Source organism: Plasmodium chabaudi (genome assembly GCF_900002335.3).
Source record: "Plasmodium chabaudi chabaudi strain AS genome assembly, chromosome: 5".
Lineage (NCBI taxonomy): Eukaryota > Apicomplexa > Aconoidasida > Haemosporida > Plasmodiidae > Plasmodium > Plasmodium chabaudi.
In genome coordinates, this window is record NC_030105.2 from 322915 (window position 1) to 338476 (window position 15562).

Here is a 15562-nt window from a genome sequence, read left to right on the forward strand (position 1 = left end):
ATTTGTCAAAATATCAGATCTATGAACATATTTGGAAATTTTCTTTTTTTATGATACTCTCTCATACATGCGTTTAAATTACGCGACATTATAAAAATACTATTACTATGTTATGATGGATACATATACCTTAATTTTTCAAATCATGAATAAGCATATCTAACTATTTCCCATTTCTATATACACATAACTATATGTATGGGGAAACACAATAAATGTGCTATAAGAGGCAATGTCTATATACGGTGTTTAGTTCCAAAGTTTCCAATCCCAATACAAAGTATGACTTTCGAATGAGAAATAACCATATTAGAGAATTATTATTGCTATTATTTTTATTAAAAGAATTCCATTTCTTATCCCACAAATGCTATAACACAAACGCATGCTCACATATAACTCTCTTATATTTTGAGAATATTTTTTCAAAATAAATTTCATTATATTCACCAATACTTATAATTGTATAAGTTTCCCTTGTAGTACATATCTACATGCATTCGTATGTTTGTATAGGAAATTATTTTCGTAAAGCTCAGCATAGTTACATTTTTCTCATTTGGTGAAATACATTTTTTTTGACACTCATCAGCTAGCTAATAAAGCTTAAAATCATTTCATCGCTTTTTTTTTCTTATAAATATTCTACCATATTGAACTGCTAATTTTTTAAGTGTCCGTTTTTGGCCTTTCATATAATGCCACACTAATTAATATGTGCAATTTTGTATCGCCTATAATGTATAAAATACAATTTGTAGAAATGTAGTAAAAAACGGAAATCCATGATAAAAAATAAATAAAATCATAAAAAAAACTTTAAAATAATTTCATATGTTTAAATTTATATTTTGAATGTATAGATCAATATATGTCGGTGTTCCATTTTGGAAAATATTTTAACATTGGTGCCAATACACAATTCTACAATTTTGCAAGAGAAAAAAAAAAAAAAAAAAAAGTGAAAAAAAATAAACAAGCCATCAACTAAAAATAATAGCTAGCTATTTTTTTTAACGATCAAAAAAAGAATAAAAAATAAAGGCGCGGAAACCAAAACAACTTTCATAAAGGCATACATATTTATACATATAAATTTAATAAAAATGCATTTTAAAACTAAATTAAAAAATCGAAGAAGTGAAGTAAATACCTGCTTGTGTATTGGGTTGGATCCTGATGAAAATGATATAAGAAACTTTATGAACAATGAAGAAAAAAATGGATATAAAAATGTCAAAAACAACATGAACAGTAATAATAATGGAATAGAAAATACCATCAAAATAGGAAAGGAAATACTACTAACAGATGGAGAAAATATACAGAAATTAAGTGAAGAAGATAAGTTTTTTTATTTCTTTAATCATTTTTGTTTTTATATAATTAATAATACAAAAGAATATGCTTTGATATATAAAATGAATTTTGCATTTTACATTCCATATGGCTCAGTTGGAATAAATGTTTTAAAAAATGTGTTTGATTATTTAAATAGTATGAATATACCAACTATGCTAGATATAAAAATAAATGATATCGGAAATACAGTTAAAAATTATAGAAAATTTATATTTGAATACTTAAAAAGTGATTCATGTACTATGAATGTATATATGGGAACAAATATGTTAAAGGATGTTTTATGTGATTATGAAAAAAATAAGTATTATAGTGGTTATGTACTTATTAAAACGTCAAATGAAGATTCGTTCATTTTCCAAAATAAACTTTCGATAAATGATAAACAAGCATATATAGTTATGGCAGAAGAAACACAAAAAATGGCAACCGATTTAAAAATCGATCAAAATGATGAATGTGTTGGTTTTGTTATTGGTTCAAATGCTTTCGAAGAAATGAAAATAATCCGAAATAAATTCCCAGACGCTTATATTTTATCACCAGGAATAGGAGCACAAAATGGAGATTTATATAAAACCCTTAAAAATGGCTATAACAAAGATTATGAAAAATTATTAATAAATGTTGGAAGAGCTATAACAAAAAGTCCAGATCCAAAAAAGGCTGCGGAATCCTACTATAATCAAATTATTCAAATTTTTAAAGACATAGAAAATGGTGGTAATACTGAACAAGTGTAGTTATAAATATGAGTGTATTAAGTTTAACGAAATTCAAATATCCAAAGAAAGGCCAGGAAGTGTGGGTGACATATTATATTTTCCACATCTTCATTTGCCACTAGTTTTTGGATCCTTAAACATTATTCATATTGATTAATTTAAAAATTCATTAATTCGAATTCTCAATTTGACAGTTGTGAGCCCATAGGTTAACTTTTTTTTTGCCAAAAATTGAGATCCGAAATACTAAATTAAAAGCTATCATCATTTTGTGTTATAAATATTATCCTGTGTTACTATTATTAATTCGGATATTTTTTTTATAAATGTTTATATAAACATGTACATTCGAGCTGTTTTGTTTATGGCTAAAAAAAAATTATTATCTTGCTAATAGCAAAATTGTCCATGATACAAAATAATGTAAACATCAAAAAATATTTGAAAAATGGAAAACCATCTGCGCACAAAAATATTGCTTTAAATATAACTAATAAATATATAGATATATATAACAATACAACACAAGTAACTTCATTTTGTAAATAAATTTTAGTATGCACACACTGTCTAGAAAGTGCAAGTGCATACTTCACAAGGGACTATATCCTAACTTAAACATTTATAACAATGAGATCATTTTTGGGGATATAGTATATACTCCTATATGTGCACAAAGACTTATGGTAATTCAATTCCATATATAAAAAAATTAATCATAAACACATGTGAAGACTCACATGCACATACAACATACACACATTGATTGGTTCATCTATCTTTCATAATAATAAAAAATTTGATTAATCATTTAAAGACTATAATAGCCAAGTTTAAGAAAATTTCTATATTATATTTTTCCCAAAATAAGCACTTTGCCCATATTTATAAGCTAAATAATTACTTAACGAAAAATATGCTACCCTATAAAAACAATAGCAACAAGAAATACTACACCAAAAAATTGTGTACAACAAGCCACCTAAGCAATAACATATAGGATTTATCATATTTAAAAAAAAATATATTATAATAAACTAAAATAAAATTTGGATATAAAATAATAACATACTAAAATATTAATTCGTTTTTTCAATATATTGCATGCTTAATTTATTTTTCCGATATTTGTGTAGTTTCTACAAAATAGTAAACAAAAAAAAAGGTTAAAAAATGAAATATATTAATTTATGTATATGAAATAAATTTATTACACTCATATGTACATGTTTTTATTTTAAATATTAAGAATGAAATATAGAAAAATATTTTACATAATTACACATATTGTAAATCCAAAAAATAAATAGTTTTCACATATATAAAAAACACTGTACATATATTGATATATAAAATTGTGCAAGAATATTGTTTTTTTTTTACTTTCTTTAATCTTCTGTCTAAGCTGATATCTTTTCATAAGGTCAGTTATGTCGTCATCTGATTTTTTTTCACTTTCACCTTTAGGATAATAATAGAATAAAAAAAAAAGTTACATAAAAGTTGTGTGTAAATTGACAACAATAGATATATGAAAAAAAATTAAAAAAATTAAATAATAAATATATATAGAAAAACAAACAGGTCTAATATACAAGGAAGTTAAAAATTTTCATTGTATACTCAAACTGAAACAACATGTAATGTATGCAAAAAAAATAATAATAAAATAAATTATAATAATAATAATAATAATAAATATTTTTCGTTGCACTATAGGAAGTATATATGTATATGTAATAAATTCACGAAAAAAAAAAAATAAATAAACTAAACTAAACTATATTATTATCATTCATACCTATATTATAAATTTGATAAAAATTTGTGGAGCAAAAAACCACTTCAAGCAAACCTCCAATGAAGAACATCCCAATGTATAAATATGGGAGACGCTTATAAATATTTACTTTTTTCAAACTTCGTTGACCCTAAAAAGTTAATTTACATAAATATTTTTTTTTCGTATATTTATGGGCTAACCAAATGAAAGCTTAAAAATATCTACAGATGGATAACATACATATACAAAGTACAATTATATACTCAAAGGTATATAATAATATTGGAAGATAAATATAAGAATGTATATAATTACACACATATATATATGACTCTGTACTTTCACAATTATCAGAATTTATATTAACATTTTCTATCTCTATATTTATTTATCATACCTCCATGTTTCCAAAAAATTATCCAAAGAAAAAATGGAAACTTATTTATATGAGTTTATTGAAGCTTTCACTCATTTAATGCTTTATATAATGAATATATATTCTTCTGGTTTGCGAAAAAAAATTATATAATAAAAATAAAATGGAAAATTATAAAAATATTAAAACAAACCCATATTGATATATATGTATAAATATTTTTTTTATTCTTATTTTTCAGAATATTTTGAAAAAAAGAGAAAGTTCAATACTTTAGTTTGGTAATAATTAAGAAAAAAACGAAAAATAAAAATATATATATACATATAAGTGCATGTATAATGTTAAAAATATTTTAAGGGCATACCAGTTTAAAGCAAATACCTTGAAAGTGTATTTGGTTTTAACTACATTTAGAAACATATAATATGTAGAATTATAATATAAACGAAAATAACTAAAATTATTTCCTTCATACACAAAAAATATATAATAATAAAACAATAACAATACGCAGAAAGTAGCATAATCCTAATTCTATAGCAGCAAAATACGCATACACATATATATTACATTTTTGTATTCTCATTATTAACATGCTTGTTAATAAATATGTTTCCACCTAAATCATACATCATAATATAAAAATGTGACCATTTTGTTTTTTATTTATAATGATAGGCATTGTGTAAATAATCAGATCGAGGTATATATACAACAGGTTAGACGACAATATTAGTACAAGCACAATTTACACCTATACATGTATATATTTTGTATGCCCATATACAATGATTCAATCTGATAAATAAAATTTTATTCTTTGTTTTTAATTACAAGGCACTAAACCCTATAAAAAAATTTATTTTAGATAAAAGTTTATACAAATATAAACTAATTTTTAAAAATTTAAAAGATCAAGTATTAAAAATATATACGATCGAATTTGAACAATTTTATAAAACTCATAGTACAGAAATTAGCTATTCTTCCATTGAAAATTTTGTTTGGGATTTCTTTACATATGCTGAAATGTGCCTAACCGAGCAAAATAACATAGGTAATGAAAAAATAACTGCATCCCAGTTTTTCTACCTATGCATTTGTCGAAATGGAACTTATCCTCCCCTCGAAATAGAATCCATTTTAAAAAATATTTTTTGACTTTTTTTAAATTATAGAGAAAACATTTGAAATTGCATTCGATTTAATGAAAGACTATGAAGACAATCCCGAAGTAAAAGAGAGCTTAAGGGATGAATGGGAATTAATACCTCACGAAAGTACTACTAATACCCGCGCACATATGCATATATACATATAATAAAAATATGCGATAAATCCTGATATTTATATTATCCAATTTTCAGGTCAAAATATATACAAAAAACAAATTTTAAAAAGTATGCACGTTTCTGATAATAATGATCCTCGAGTTGTATGCCAAGTAAGAAAATAGAAATAGCTTTCGATCAAATAATATGCTTTATGTTTATATATACAAGATTGTACCATCTTGTATGTATAACGAATTTGCTAATCGCTATTTTTTTGGTGCGTCATTTTATGCTATATATAGCAATACTTATTTATCCACTATTATTATAGATATACGTGGAAAGTTGTCTAGAGTAATTTTAACAGATGAAAAAAAATCAAGGTGTACACACATATATATATATTATTATTTCTCAAGAATATTTAAAAAGTTGTAAAAATATCCACATGAAGTATTTATATAAAATATACATCGGAATTAAACCAACAGTCACATTATAATAATATAAAGCATATGGATGCATATTAAAAAAAAAAAACACTGAGGAAAATATAATTGTTATTGTTGATAAAATTATTAAACATATTCCATAAAATATATTTATTGATTTATCTTTATATTTTTCGTCTTCATTAGATAAATTGATTTTTCTTTCAAATATGTTTTTAAATTCTTCTTTGTAACTGTTTTTTATTGCCATTATTGTATCCCTATCTATAGTTTTGCTATTACTATTGTTTTTTTTTTAAACACTTGTTTTCAAAAACTTTTTTTTTATTTTAATAGCCATACATAATGGCTAGTTACTTAAATATGTCTTTTTCAAATAATGTATAAATACTTTCACGTTTTTCTTTTTTCTGCTCGTAAAAATAAAAAAAAATTATATTACGAAATAATTCAAAATGGAAAAATATATATAACTACATAAGCATGTAACTTTACGCATTTTTGGGAACTAACATCTTTAAGGTTTCCGTTGGCATTTTTATTATTCGATTTTTTATTATTTGGATTTTGCTTATCTCTTTTTCTATCCAAATTAATTTCAAATCGCATTTGCTTTCTTCGTTCTTTTTCCCTTTCCCTTTGATACTCATATATAAGATGCTTGTTTTCCTCTTCACAAAAAATAAAAAATAAATAAAAGCCCGAGTAGCAAAAAAGAAAAAAATAATAAAATTTCACATGTATTAAGCATCCCACTTTTATTAAAGCCCATAAAAAAAAAAAAAAAAAATACACACACACACATATATATAATATATTTTTTGGGGAGTCTCCTTACCGGTATATTTATTAAGAGTAGTAATATATGAATAAATTTTGTTTTCCAATATTTGAAACTTTTTCATAATATCATTAGTGTTAATATCGTAAGAAAGTTGTGTACAAATATAATCAATTTTATTATTTATATTTGTAAATGTTATATTATATTTTGAATTTTTTGTAACATTATCATAATATGATATTTTATCAATATACTCTTTAATATAATTATTAATTTCTGTAATTTTATAATCCATTTCTTTATTCTTAGTTTCATATTTATTTTTTTTATCTTGTAATTTTTTTTCATATTCTTCTAAAATATATTCTGCATTTTGTGTATCATCAATTAGTTGTAAATGTTCTTCTTCCAATAAATTAAAATGGTCAATTAATAGTTGGGAATTCTTAATATATTTTTCCATATTTTTAGAAAAGTTTTTTTCCTTTTCGTCTGTTTTTATTATTATTTCATCGGTTGATGGATTATCATCATTCTTATTACTACTAGCTAGTTTGTTAAGAAATTCTTTATATTTATCTAGCTCTTTTATTTTGTCTTCCTTTTTTTCTAACTCTACGTTTAATTTGCTCATCTCAATATTAAGCAATTGAACCATTTCTTTTTTTTTCTTTTTCCTTGCGTTTATTTCTTCGAATTTCTGTGTAATTATATATATTCAAAAATAAATAAATATGAAAAGAAATAGAATATGGCTCTAGCGAGTACACTACTAACTAGATAACTACTAACCGTGAGGTTGCTTGGTTGTCTCTATACATAAGTTCAATACTTTGTTCTCAACTATCATTTATATGAACAAACGAAATACACACCCATTTACCCAAACACTAATTTTGTAAATCAAATGTTACATTTTTATATGCATATTTTATTAAATTGAAAATTCATATAGCCATCATAAGGCTTATCTAAAAATTGCATACCTGTATTAGGTTCTCTGTCTTTTTAAAATTTTCGACTAATAGTTCTTGATACTTTTCAGATTCTTTAATCATATTTTTGCTAAGGTTCTTTATTATTTTTTCTTTTTTATTTATATATTTGTAAATATTATCAATCTTTTCCTTCTTTTTACGCATTAATGTTTTTGTGATTATTATTTCTTTTTCTAAATTAATAAATTTTTTTATATCTTCTTTATTTTTTTTAGATGTCTTTTTATTTTGTATAATATTATTTTTATTTCTCATTCTATTTGTACAAGGTCCTTTTTTGGAAATATTGGCTTCTTCATCTTTTTTTCTGTTCTTTATTTCTTTCTGTATTTCTAAAACTTTTCGGATTTGCTCCATTTCTTTATCATCATTTATGCTAACGATTTCTTTTATGTTCTTACTATAAATTTTAGTTTTATTTTGTTTAGAATGGGCATATAATTATTGTAAAGCATTTAGTTTATTTTGACATGCTTATCCACATTCTTAAGCATGCTACTATAGCTGGTACATGTAAAACATTAATAAAATTTATTTACAACATATTCGTGTATTACATAATTTTTAACGTACCAATTTTCATATTCATTTTCTGAATCATCGTCCGTTAAAATTACTAAACCTTTATAATCGTAGAAATCGGAATTTGTTTTTTTTTTATCTAATGCTGGTGTTTCTTCATCTGTATTTATAAAATACGAACAAATTATAAATTATTGATGGCTAACCAAAATTGTTTTCAAAATGCATATGCCTTATTTTTTATTCGTTACCATTTTCAGATATTATCAATCTTTCTTTATCTACAATCTTGCGAAAAAAAATGTAGGTTAAAGAAAACAATATAGTATCAAATAAAATTTATTCAATCATTACTTTGTATTTTTAAAACTACTATTGTGTTGTACTCTCTTTTTCGATTCCTCAATGTACTGTTCTAAATTCTGAGCAAGGAAGAAAATAAAAATAAATAAATAAATAAACAAATAAATAAAATATGTGCACAAACTTTTGATTAATAAAACAAATGCTAAGTATTCATAGGAAATAAAAATATATATAGACAGTATATTTAATCTCTCAATTTTTTAACATATTATTTGTATCTAACAAGATAAAATTCGTCTTCATCCATTTTGTTTATTAAATTTATAGATTTTTCAGACACAAATTAAAATAAAAACATTGAAACAAAATTAGTTAATTGTCAAAAATACAACCATAAAATGTATACATATATGTTTGTAATTGTAAAATCATTTTATTATTATTGTCCTTTATTCTTCCACCATTTTTCTTATTTTAAAACATGCAAAATTGCAATTTTTAATATTCACACTTTTCTACACACGAAAAGTTTCAACACAATATACAATATATAAATTAAATTAAAAAAAAAAACAAAAGGGAAAACCTATATTTACTTATTAAAGATTTTGTGAAAATTTAATAAAAATAATTAGCTGATAATATACATCTAAAAGCGGAAAAAAAAAGACAGACAATAAATTATTATATATAGAAAAGGCGAGAGAAAAAATATTTCGTCTTTCTCAAAAAATGAAGACTCTGAATAAATGCACAAGAAGCGCTTATTCTTGTTTGTAAGAAAATGTTTTTCTAGGATCTTCGGGGTGTTCATTTTCAGCACGTTCAGCACTTTCAGCATTATTAATATTAGAATTATTGTAGAGAATACTAAAATAATTAAACTTATTTTTATAAAAAGGTAACATCCTGAATAGTTTATAAGTTAATATATCCTTGCGTATGCATGTGCACATGTTTATGTATAGAATACACACATCGTGCAATTTGTAAAAAGACCATAAATGACAAAATATGGATATTTATTTTTGATGAAATAAAGAAAAAAAAAAATACGAAGGAAAAATTAAAGAGTTAGAAATAACCCATAAATAGTGATAGTAGTCCGAAGAAGACGGGACACAATTATACTGCATGAGCAAAATTATAAAAAAAATATTCTTAAAAATAAGTATATCACGGTTTTCGTGCTATACCAAAGAAAGAAAAATAAATATTATACATAAAACACTAGCATCATAAAATATTATTAAAAAGAAGGTAGACATACAGGATGTTCAAAAGTAGCAACTATAAGGAGGAACTAATAAAATGTGCAAAGGATGAAGAATGTGATTATAAATCAAGGATAAAAGTTAAAATAGGGAACAATCAAAGGATACTACTTTTAATAAGGCATCATAAAAATGAATACTATTTAATTTTACATCAACACAAATTTATAGTAGCATATCCAATGCGCTATCATAAAATTGCACCATACAAATCGGATTTTGCATATGAACCATTTTCTGGAAAAGGGTATGGTAATTTTGAATTTCAAAATCAAATTGGAAATAGAGATTGCTTACATCATAAAACTCCTTTTGATGAAAATACAAACATACCCATATTCAAAGGGTTTAATGAAAGAGGATATACAACCTGTTGCTCATGTCTTGATTATCCATATATCGATCCTAAAGATATGCCTGCATTCCATGGTATACCAGGATATTTGGGTTTAGATTGCAGAGATCTTCCTACTCCCGCATTCGGACCGAAAATCGAAAGAATCGTTTCTGTAAAAAAAACATTACGGCATTTTTTACCTATGTATGCTTTATTCCATTTTAATAGAGCTGTAAAATATTATATATTTTTTTATGTTTCAGTTATAAAAAAAGAAAATAATTATTTAGATTATTATAAATTATATAAAGAAAATACAAAACTAGAAAGTTCGCATTATAGGCATATGTTAGATGGATCTCAAAAAAGCATAAATATATATGATAATAAAAAAATTACTATATCCCATTCTTCAATAGCTTTTGATAATATTAATATACCAAATTTATATAACAAATATTTATTATATCCATTTTATCCTGAACAGTTATATAATGTAAAATATGATACACTAGAATATGGTTGTACATATAATACCCCGTCAGAAAAATTTGAATGTATAGAGAACGATACAAGTAAATGTGTGCATGTTGAATCTACCTGTTTGAGTAATACAATATTAATGCCGGCATCATATGTTGCAAGAAAAAAAGATGATTGTACATTAATAGGATATGACAATGAGCTAATTCATAAAAAAGAAACATGTCTTGAAACAGGTGGATGCTTTCGAAATACAATAGATAGTTATCTAACTGATTCTCAAAGAGATAATAAAGAAACCCATGAAATCGATACAAAATTACCAATTATAAATGGGAAATATCCTCATTATATTTATAAAAAACATAAAGATACGAAGGATCATAAAGATAAAAGAAGTCTTGCATTTTTTCAAGACACTACTATAGAACATCTTATTGCCTATGAATATCTAAAGGAAGATAGAACTGAATTTGTAATAAATATATCCAATAAATCGGGCACAAAAAAAGTTGACATACCAGAAGATGAAGAAAATGCCGGATTTTTCAAATTAATGAAATGGGTTAAGTCTAATAATTTGAATAGACATGCTTTGTACAAAAATAAAGGATTCAATTCTGGACAAAGTGATGACGAAAAACCAGTTGAATATGATGCAACCATTTTTTATATAGAAACATTAAAAGAATTAAGAATTATAAATATATTATTAGCTGAAGAATGTGATACAGCACGACCCGAAGAATGTGGAATTATTATTCATATATGGAATCCATCTAAAGAAAGTATAACAGGAAGATTAAAATTACATTGCTCAATAAATTTATATACAAAATATGTCGATGAAAAAAATATTGTTTATGATGAAGGTGTATATCAATTTTTATTTTTTTTTCAAGTACCTTATGAAAAACTTAAATTATTTCAAAATTGTACTATTAGTGCTTATGGAGCTTTTAAATTATATGATACAAAAAGTTATGCTAAAAATAATGATGGATATATCAGTAGATTATTTTATAATCAACAAGACGAAACTCCTGGAATGTATTTATATGCAGATGGAATTAAAAAATTTACATGTTGCCGTGATGATGATAATACTTGTAAAATCCGAAATATTAAAAAATGTCAAATATTTGAAGATTTAAACTATTTTAATGTATTTATTTTTATTTTAATAATCATATGTATTATTGTCTTTTTAATATATTGTTTTATTAAAAGGAAGAAAAGAAATCCAGAAAATAGAGACATAGATGATCAAATATAAAACAATTATAAAGAAACCTTTCAAGGAACAACACTACCTTGCTACGCCATATAAAGAACATGAAAAAAAAAAAAATATACCCACCCATTTTTGAAATTAATCCAAAATTCACATATAAATAATGTGCAACCAAAGTAAATAACCCCTATCAATTTTATAAAATTTATAAGGTTTTAAAAATGTTTAAAATCATATGAATGCCTTAAAATTTAAATAGGAAAATAATTTGGCTATCTGGTTTTAGCCAGTATTACATATAATATGAATAAGTCAGAAAAAAGTGTTTTAATTTTTTTTCGAATGTTGTAACACATTATAAAAAAAATGTTTTTTATTTATGATCAAAATGGAAAACTAAATTGTACATATTTGGATATATTATTTTTTTATTAAAAGTAACGTACAAGCACATCTACAAATTGCATGTCTATTTTGTGTATTTGTTTTTTTATAACTTTTTTTATAACCTTTTTTTTCGTCCACATAAAAAAATATTTATGTGTAACTATCTTAAAGAAACAAAAAAAATTATTAAATAAGAACATATAATAATTATATACAAAGCAAAAATTTAAATACAATGCCGTTGTTTTTTATTTATGTTTTTTATTTATATTTTTTATAAATTTTTGTGAAATAATTATTCGTTGTAGCAGAATTATGGGCCCTCCTACTTCCATTTGGCGCTGCAATTATAGGTAGACAGATCATATTACCAAAATAAAATAAATACATGTATATATACGCAACACATGATAGTCTAAATAAAAATTTTTGCTCTTTATGAAGGTGTTGTTGGTTATTGGCACGTCAACCTTTCCAACATATATCTCTTGTATTAATTTATTTATATTTACTTATTTAGCTTATTAATATATATTATATGTAAAAAATATGCATGCACATATTTTTGTCAAATAAATTGTATACATAATTGAGAGTACACCCTAACATAAATATTTATTTGTTTCTCTAATTGTGAAAATTGACATGCACAAATATACTAATAATATTCACTACATACTTATCACCATTTGAATATTAGTCTAATTTACAACATCTATATGATTCAACTATTTTCGCCACTCTTGAAATAACTATACGATTATATTCAATAAATTATGCATATTTTTTTATTAACAAATACAATAATAAAATAAAATTGCACATAAATTGTGAATATAATTTTTTTTTTCGTCTTTATTATTTTACACCCCTTACTTTTCAAGCGTGTAACTGCTTCGAACTTAAAAAAAAAAAAAAAAAAATATACATATATCGCGAAAGAAATGCTAAAACCCTTTTCAGAAACAAGCGATACACAAAAAGAGGAATATTCCTCTCTCTCTCAAAATTATAATAAATGTGATTTTGCACATGGCCCTAAGAATAGTGCAAGCGATACTAGCAAATCAGAGATCGAGCACAATGATGTAAAAAAATGGTTTGTACTTGAAAACATAAGGCTCAGAAATAAAATACAAAAATTGAAATCAAAGCATGAGAAACGTCAAAAAATCGCGAACATTAAGTGAGTTTAATCTGAAAAAGTAGAAAAATTTATTCCTCGTTAATATGCATAATAGACAATTTCATTCCTTGCTAATATTCATAAATGCATACATTTCGTTTTATCTAAATTTGCCAATTACCCTTCTCTACATATTTATATAGATACCAGGTCCTGAAAAATAAACAAAAGGAATATACAAATGATAATATTTATCAAAAGATTGATAAAGTATTAAGTGAGAGGTTAAATGAAAAGAGATCAAAAAATTCTTACATACAAACTAACATAACATTTCTCAATCCATTTTTTGTAAATTGGGATACATATTTTGAAAATTGCGATGTTAATAAATTTTCAAGTGATGGGGAACTTGAAGCTTTGAAAAAAAAACGGATTAAGCAAAATATAAGAAAACCTAATATAAAAAAGAGGTACAATATATATCCAAAAAGATGTGGGAAAATTATTATGGCAATAAATTTGCTACTGAAATATATGTAGTTATATGCATATGTATATAATTTTTTTTTTTACATTTTTACTTTTGTTCTCTACCTTTTAGCATAAGTGTCAACCCGTTCAAAGTGCCCATACACAATGTCGATAAAAATAATGTTATGTATAATTTATACACTGATGATAATATTATATTTATAAAAGAAACAACAGAATATTTCAACAAAAAAGAAAAATATAATAATAATAGTGTTCATAAAAATGAAAGCAATATAGAGAAACCAAAACCAATAAAAATAAAAACAAAATTAAAATCACAATTTAGCCCCCCTTCAAGTATTAGTCCCTATGATAGTAAAAAGGAAGAGAGTTCGATAAACAGCAACAGCAGTGAGGATATATGGTTTGAATGTCAAACCCCACCATTGTCTGAATATGCTTGGCTAGATAATAATTTTATTTACCTACCCCCACCAAATAATCTTCAAAACAACGTGATAATAATACAAGAAAATAATTATGTCGAACAAGACAAGTACATTTATTGCAACAAAAAAAATAAATTAAATGACAGCTCCAATGGTAGTAGTATCTACTTGTCTAAAAATGAAAATAGATTTATTGCAAACCCGAATAATGAATATTCCGTACCTTTTTGGGAAAATACAAATGTCGAGAAAAATATAAAATATTTGTCCCCCAATCTTAAGGATATATATATTACTTTAAATGATAATAATTGGAAAAAATATGAACAAGATAGACATTTTAATATCCAAAACGATGCTAATATGGTTAGTAATAATTATACCTATGAACAAAATAAAAATATACATTATCAAATGATAACAGATAATTTTCATTATTTAGAAAATAATTTTTTTAATGCCATAAATAAAATTTTTGTTAAGGATAAAATTTTTCAAGAATTGAAAATCGAGGATTGTGATAAAAAAGCTAATGGATATTATCAAGAAAAAATTAATGATATTGAAAAGCTAAATAAAAATAAAAGAAAAATTGATAAAAATCAAAATTTTAAAGACAATAACTTCAAAACAGATATAAACCTGACGAATACAGGCAAAACTTCCTATATAACTGATACTGATATATTAAATAAGGAACAAATAAGTAATAAAAAAAATTTTGATTTAACTAATGTGCCACTAAATTCTATAAAATCTAATACCCTCACAATGCCGAAAATAGAAAATGATGCAAACATAAATTCATATGGGACAATTTATAAAAAAAAAAAAAAATTAATATTCAAAAAGGTCAAGCATAAACCATCCAAATGTTAGATAAAAAAAAAAAAACAAAAATAGAGTGAGTAAACATAACCATGGCTGTTATGAATATCCCATTTTAGAAGACGAACTACTTAATAAATCAAACCCTACAAAATATACCCCGATATATTTGCATAAACTCTTGAATATTCCTCATATGTCATATATTTATAATACCATTTGCTTATAGAACCATGTGAGGCTTGATTTATTTACATATACAAATTATATAAAATAAAAAATTATTACAAATTTATGTTAAAATAAAGTTTTTACAAAAATTCCCTCATGGGATCATATATGCATATTTTGCATGTGTAATATATACATGTAAACATATGAA

General features: G+C 23.9%; 7 protein-coding genes across 7 annotated transcripts; 4 read left to right on the plus strand and 3 right to left on the minus strand.

Annotated features, from left to right (window-relative positions):
- Nucleotides 1-1106: 1106 nt before the first annotated feature.
- PCHAS_0507500 (orotidine 5'-phosphate decarboxylase, putative) lies at nt 1107-2105 on the plus strand (the record flags this gene model as incomplete). The annotated part of the gene is made up of 1 exon (XM_729697.2): nt 1107-2105. The coding sequence occupies one exon, from the start codon at nt 1107-1109 to the stop codon at nt 2103-2105; it is 999 nt and encodes a 332-aa protein (XP_734790.2).
- Nucleotides 2106-3200: 1095 nt separating this feature from the next.
- PCHAS_0507600 (conserved protein, unknown function) lies at nt 3201-4273 on the minus strand (the record flags this gene model as incomplete). The annotated part of the gene is made up of 4 exons (XM_016800122.1): nt 3201-3226; nt 3471-3548; nt 3889-4018; nt 4268-4273. 4 exons carry the CDS (start codon nt 4271-4273, stop codon nt 3201-3203), a joined length of 240 nt encoding a protein of 79 aa, XP_016655166.1.
- Nucleotides 4274-4300: 27 nt separating this feature from the next.
- PCHAS_0507700 (HORMA domain protein, putative) lies at nt 4301-5881 on the plus strand (the record flags this gene model as incomplete). Its single annotated transcript, XM_016800123.1, has 7 exons — nt 4301-4376; nt 4488-4527; nt 4928-4967; nt 5087-5306; nt 5428-5529; nt 5617-5693; nt 5855-5881. 7 exons carry the CDS (start codon nt 4301-4303, stop codon nt 5879-5881), a joined length of 582 nt encoding a protein of 193 aa, XP_016655167.1.
- A 56-nt stretch (nt 5882-5937) lies between these two features.
- On the minus strand, nt 5938-6225 carry PCHAS_0507800 (conserved Plasmodium protein, unknown function; the record flags this gene model as incomplete). Its single annotated transcript, XM_016800124.1, has 1 exon — nt 5938-6225. One exon carries the CDS (start codon nt 6223-6225, stop codon nt 5938-5940), a length of 288 nt encoding a protein of 95 aa, XP_016655168.1.
- A 103-nt stretch (nt 6226-6328) lies between these two features.
- On the minus strand, nt 6329-8892 carry PCHAS_0507900 (conserved protein, unknown function; the record flags this gene model as incomplete). The annotated part of the gene is made up of 8 exons (XM_016800125.1): nt 6329-6385; nt 6489-6646; nt 6814-7459; nt 7746-8157; nt 8331-8439; nt 8531-8567; nt 8666-8701; nt 8869-8892. The coding sequence occupies 8 exons, from the start codon at nt 8890-8892 to the stop codon at nt 6329-6331; spliced, it is 1479 nt and encodes a 492-aa protein (XP_016655169.1).
- Nucleotides 8893-9858: 966 nt separating this feature from the next.
- PCHAS_0508000 (conserved Plasmodium protein, unknown function) lies at nt 9859-11955 on the plus strand (the record flags this gene model as incomplete). Its single annotated transcript, XM_739119.2, has 1 exon — nt 9859-11955. The coding sequence occupies one exon, from the start codon at nt 9859-9861 to the stop codon at nt 11953-11955; it is 2097 nt and encodes a 698-aa protein (XP_744212.2).
- A 1289-nt stretch (nt 11956-13244) lies between these two features.
- Nucleotides 13245-15231, plus strand: PCHAS_0508100 (conserved Plasmodium protein, unknown function; the record flags this gene model as incomplete). The annotated part of the gene is made up of 3 exons (XM_016800127.1): nt 13245-13486; nt 13630-13899; nt 14031-15231. 3 exons carry the CDS (start codon nt 13245-13247, stop codon nt 15229-15231), a joined length of 1713 nt encoding a protein of 570 aa, XP_016655170.1.
- Between the last annotated feature and the right edge of the window lie 331 nt (nt 15232-15562).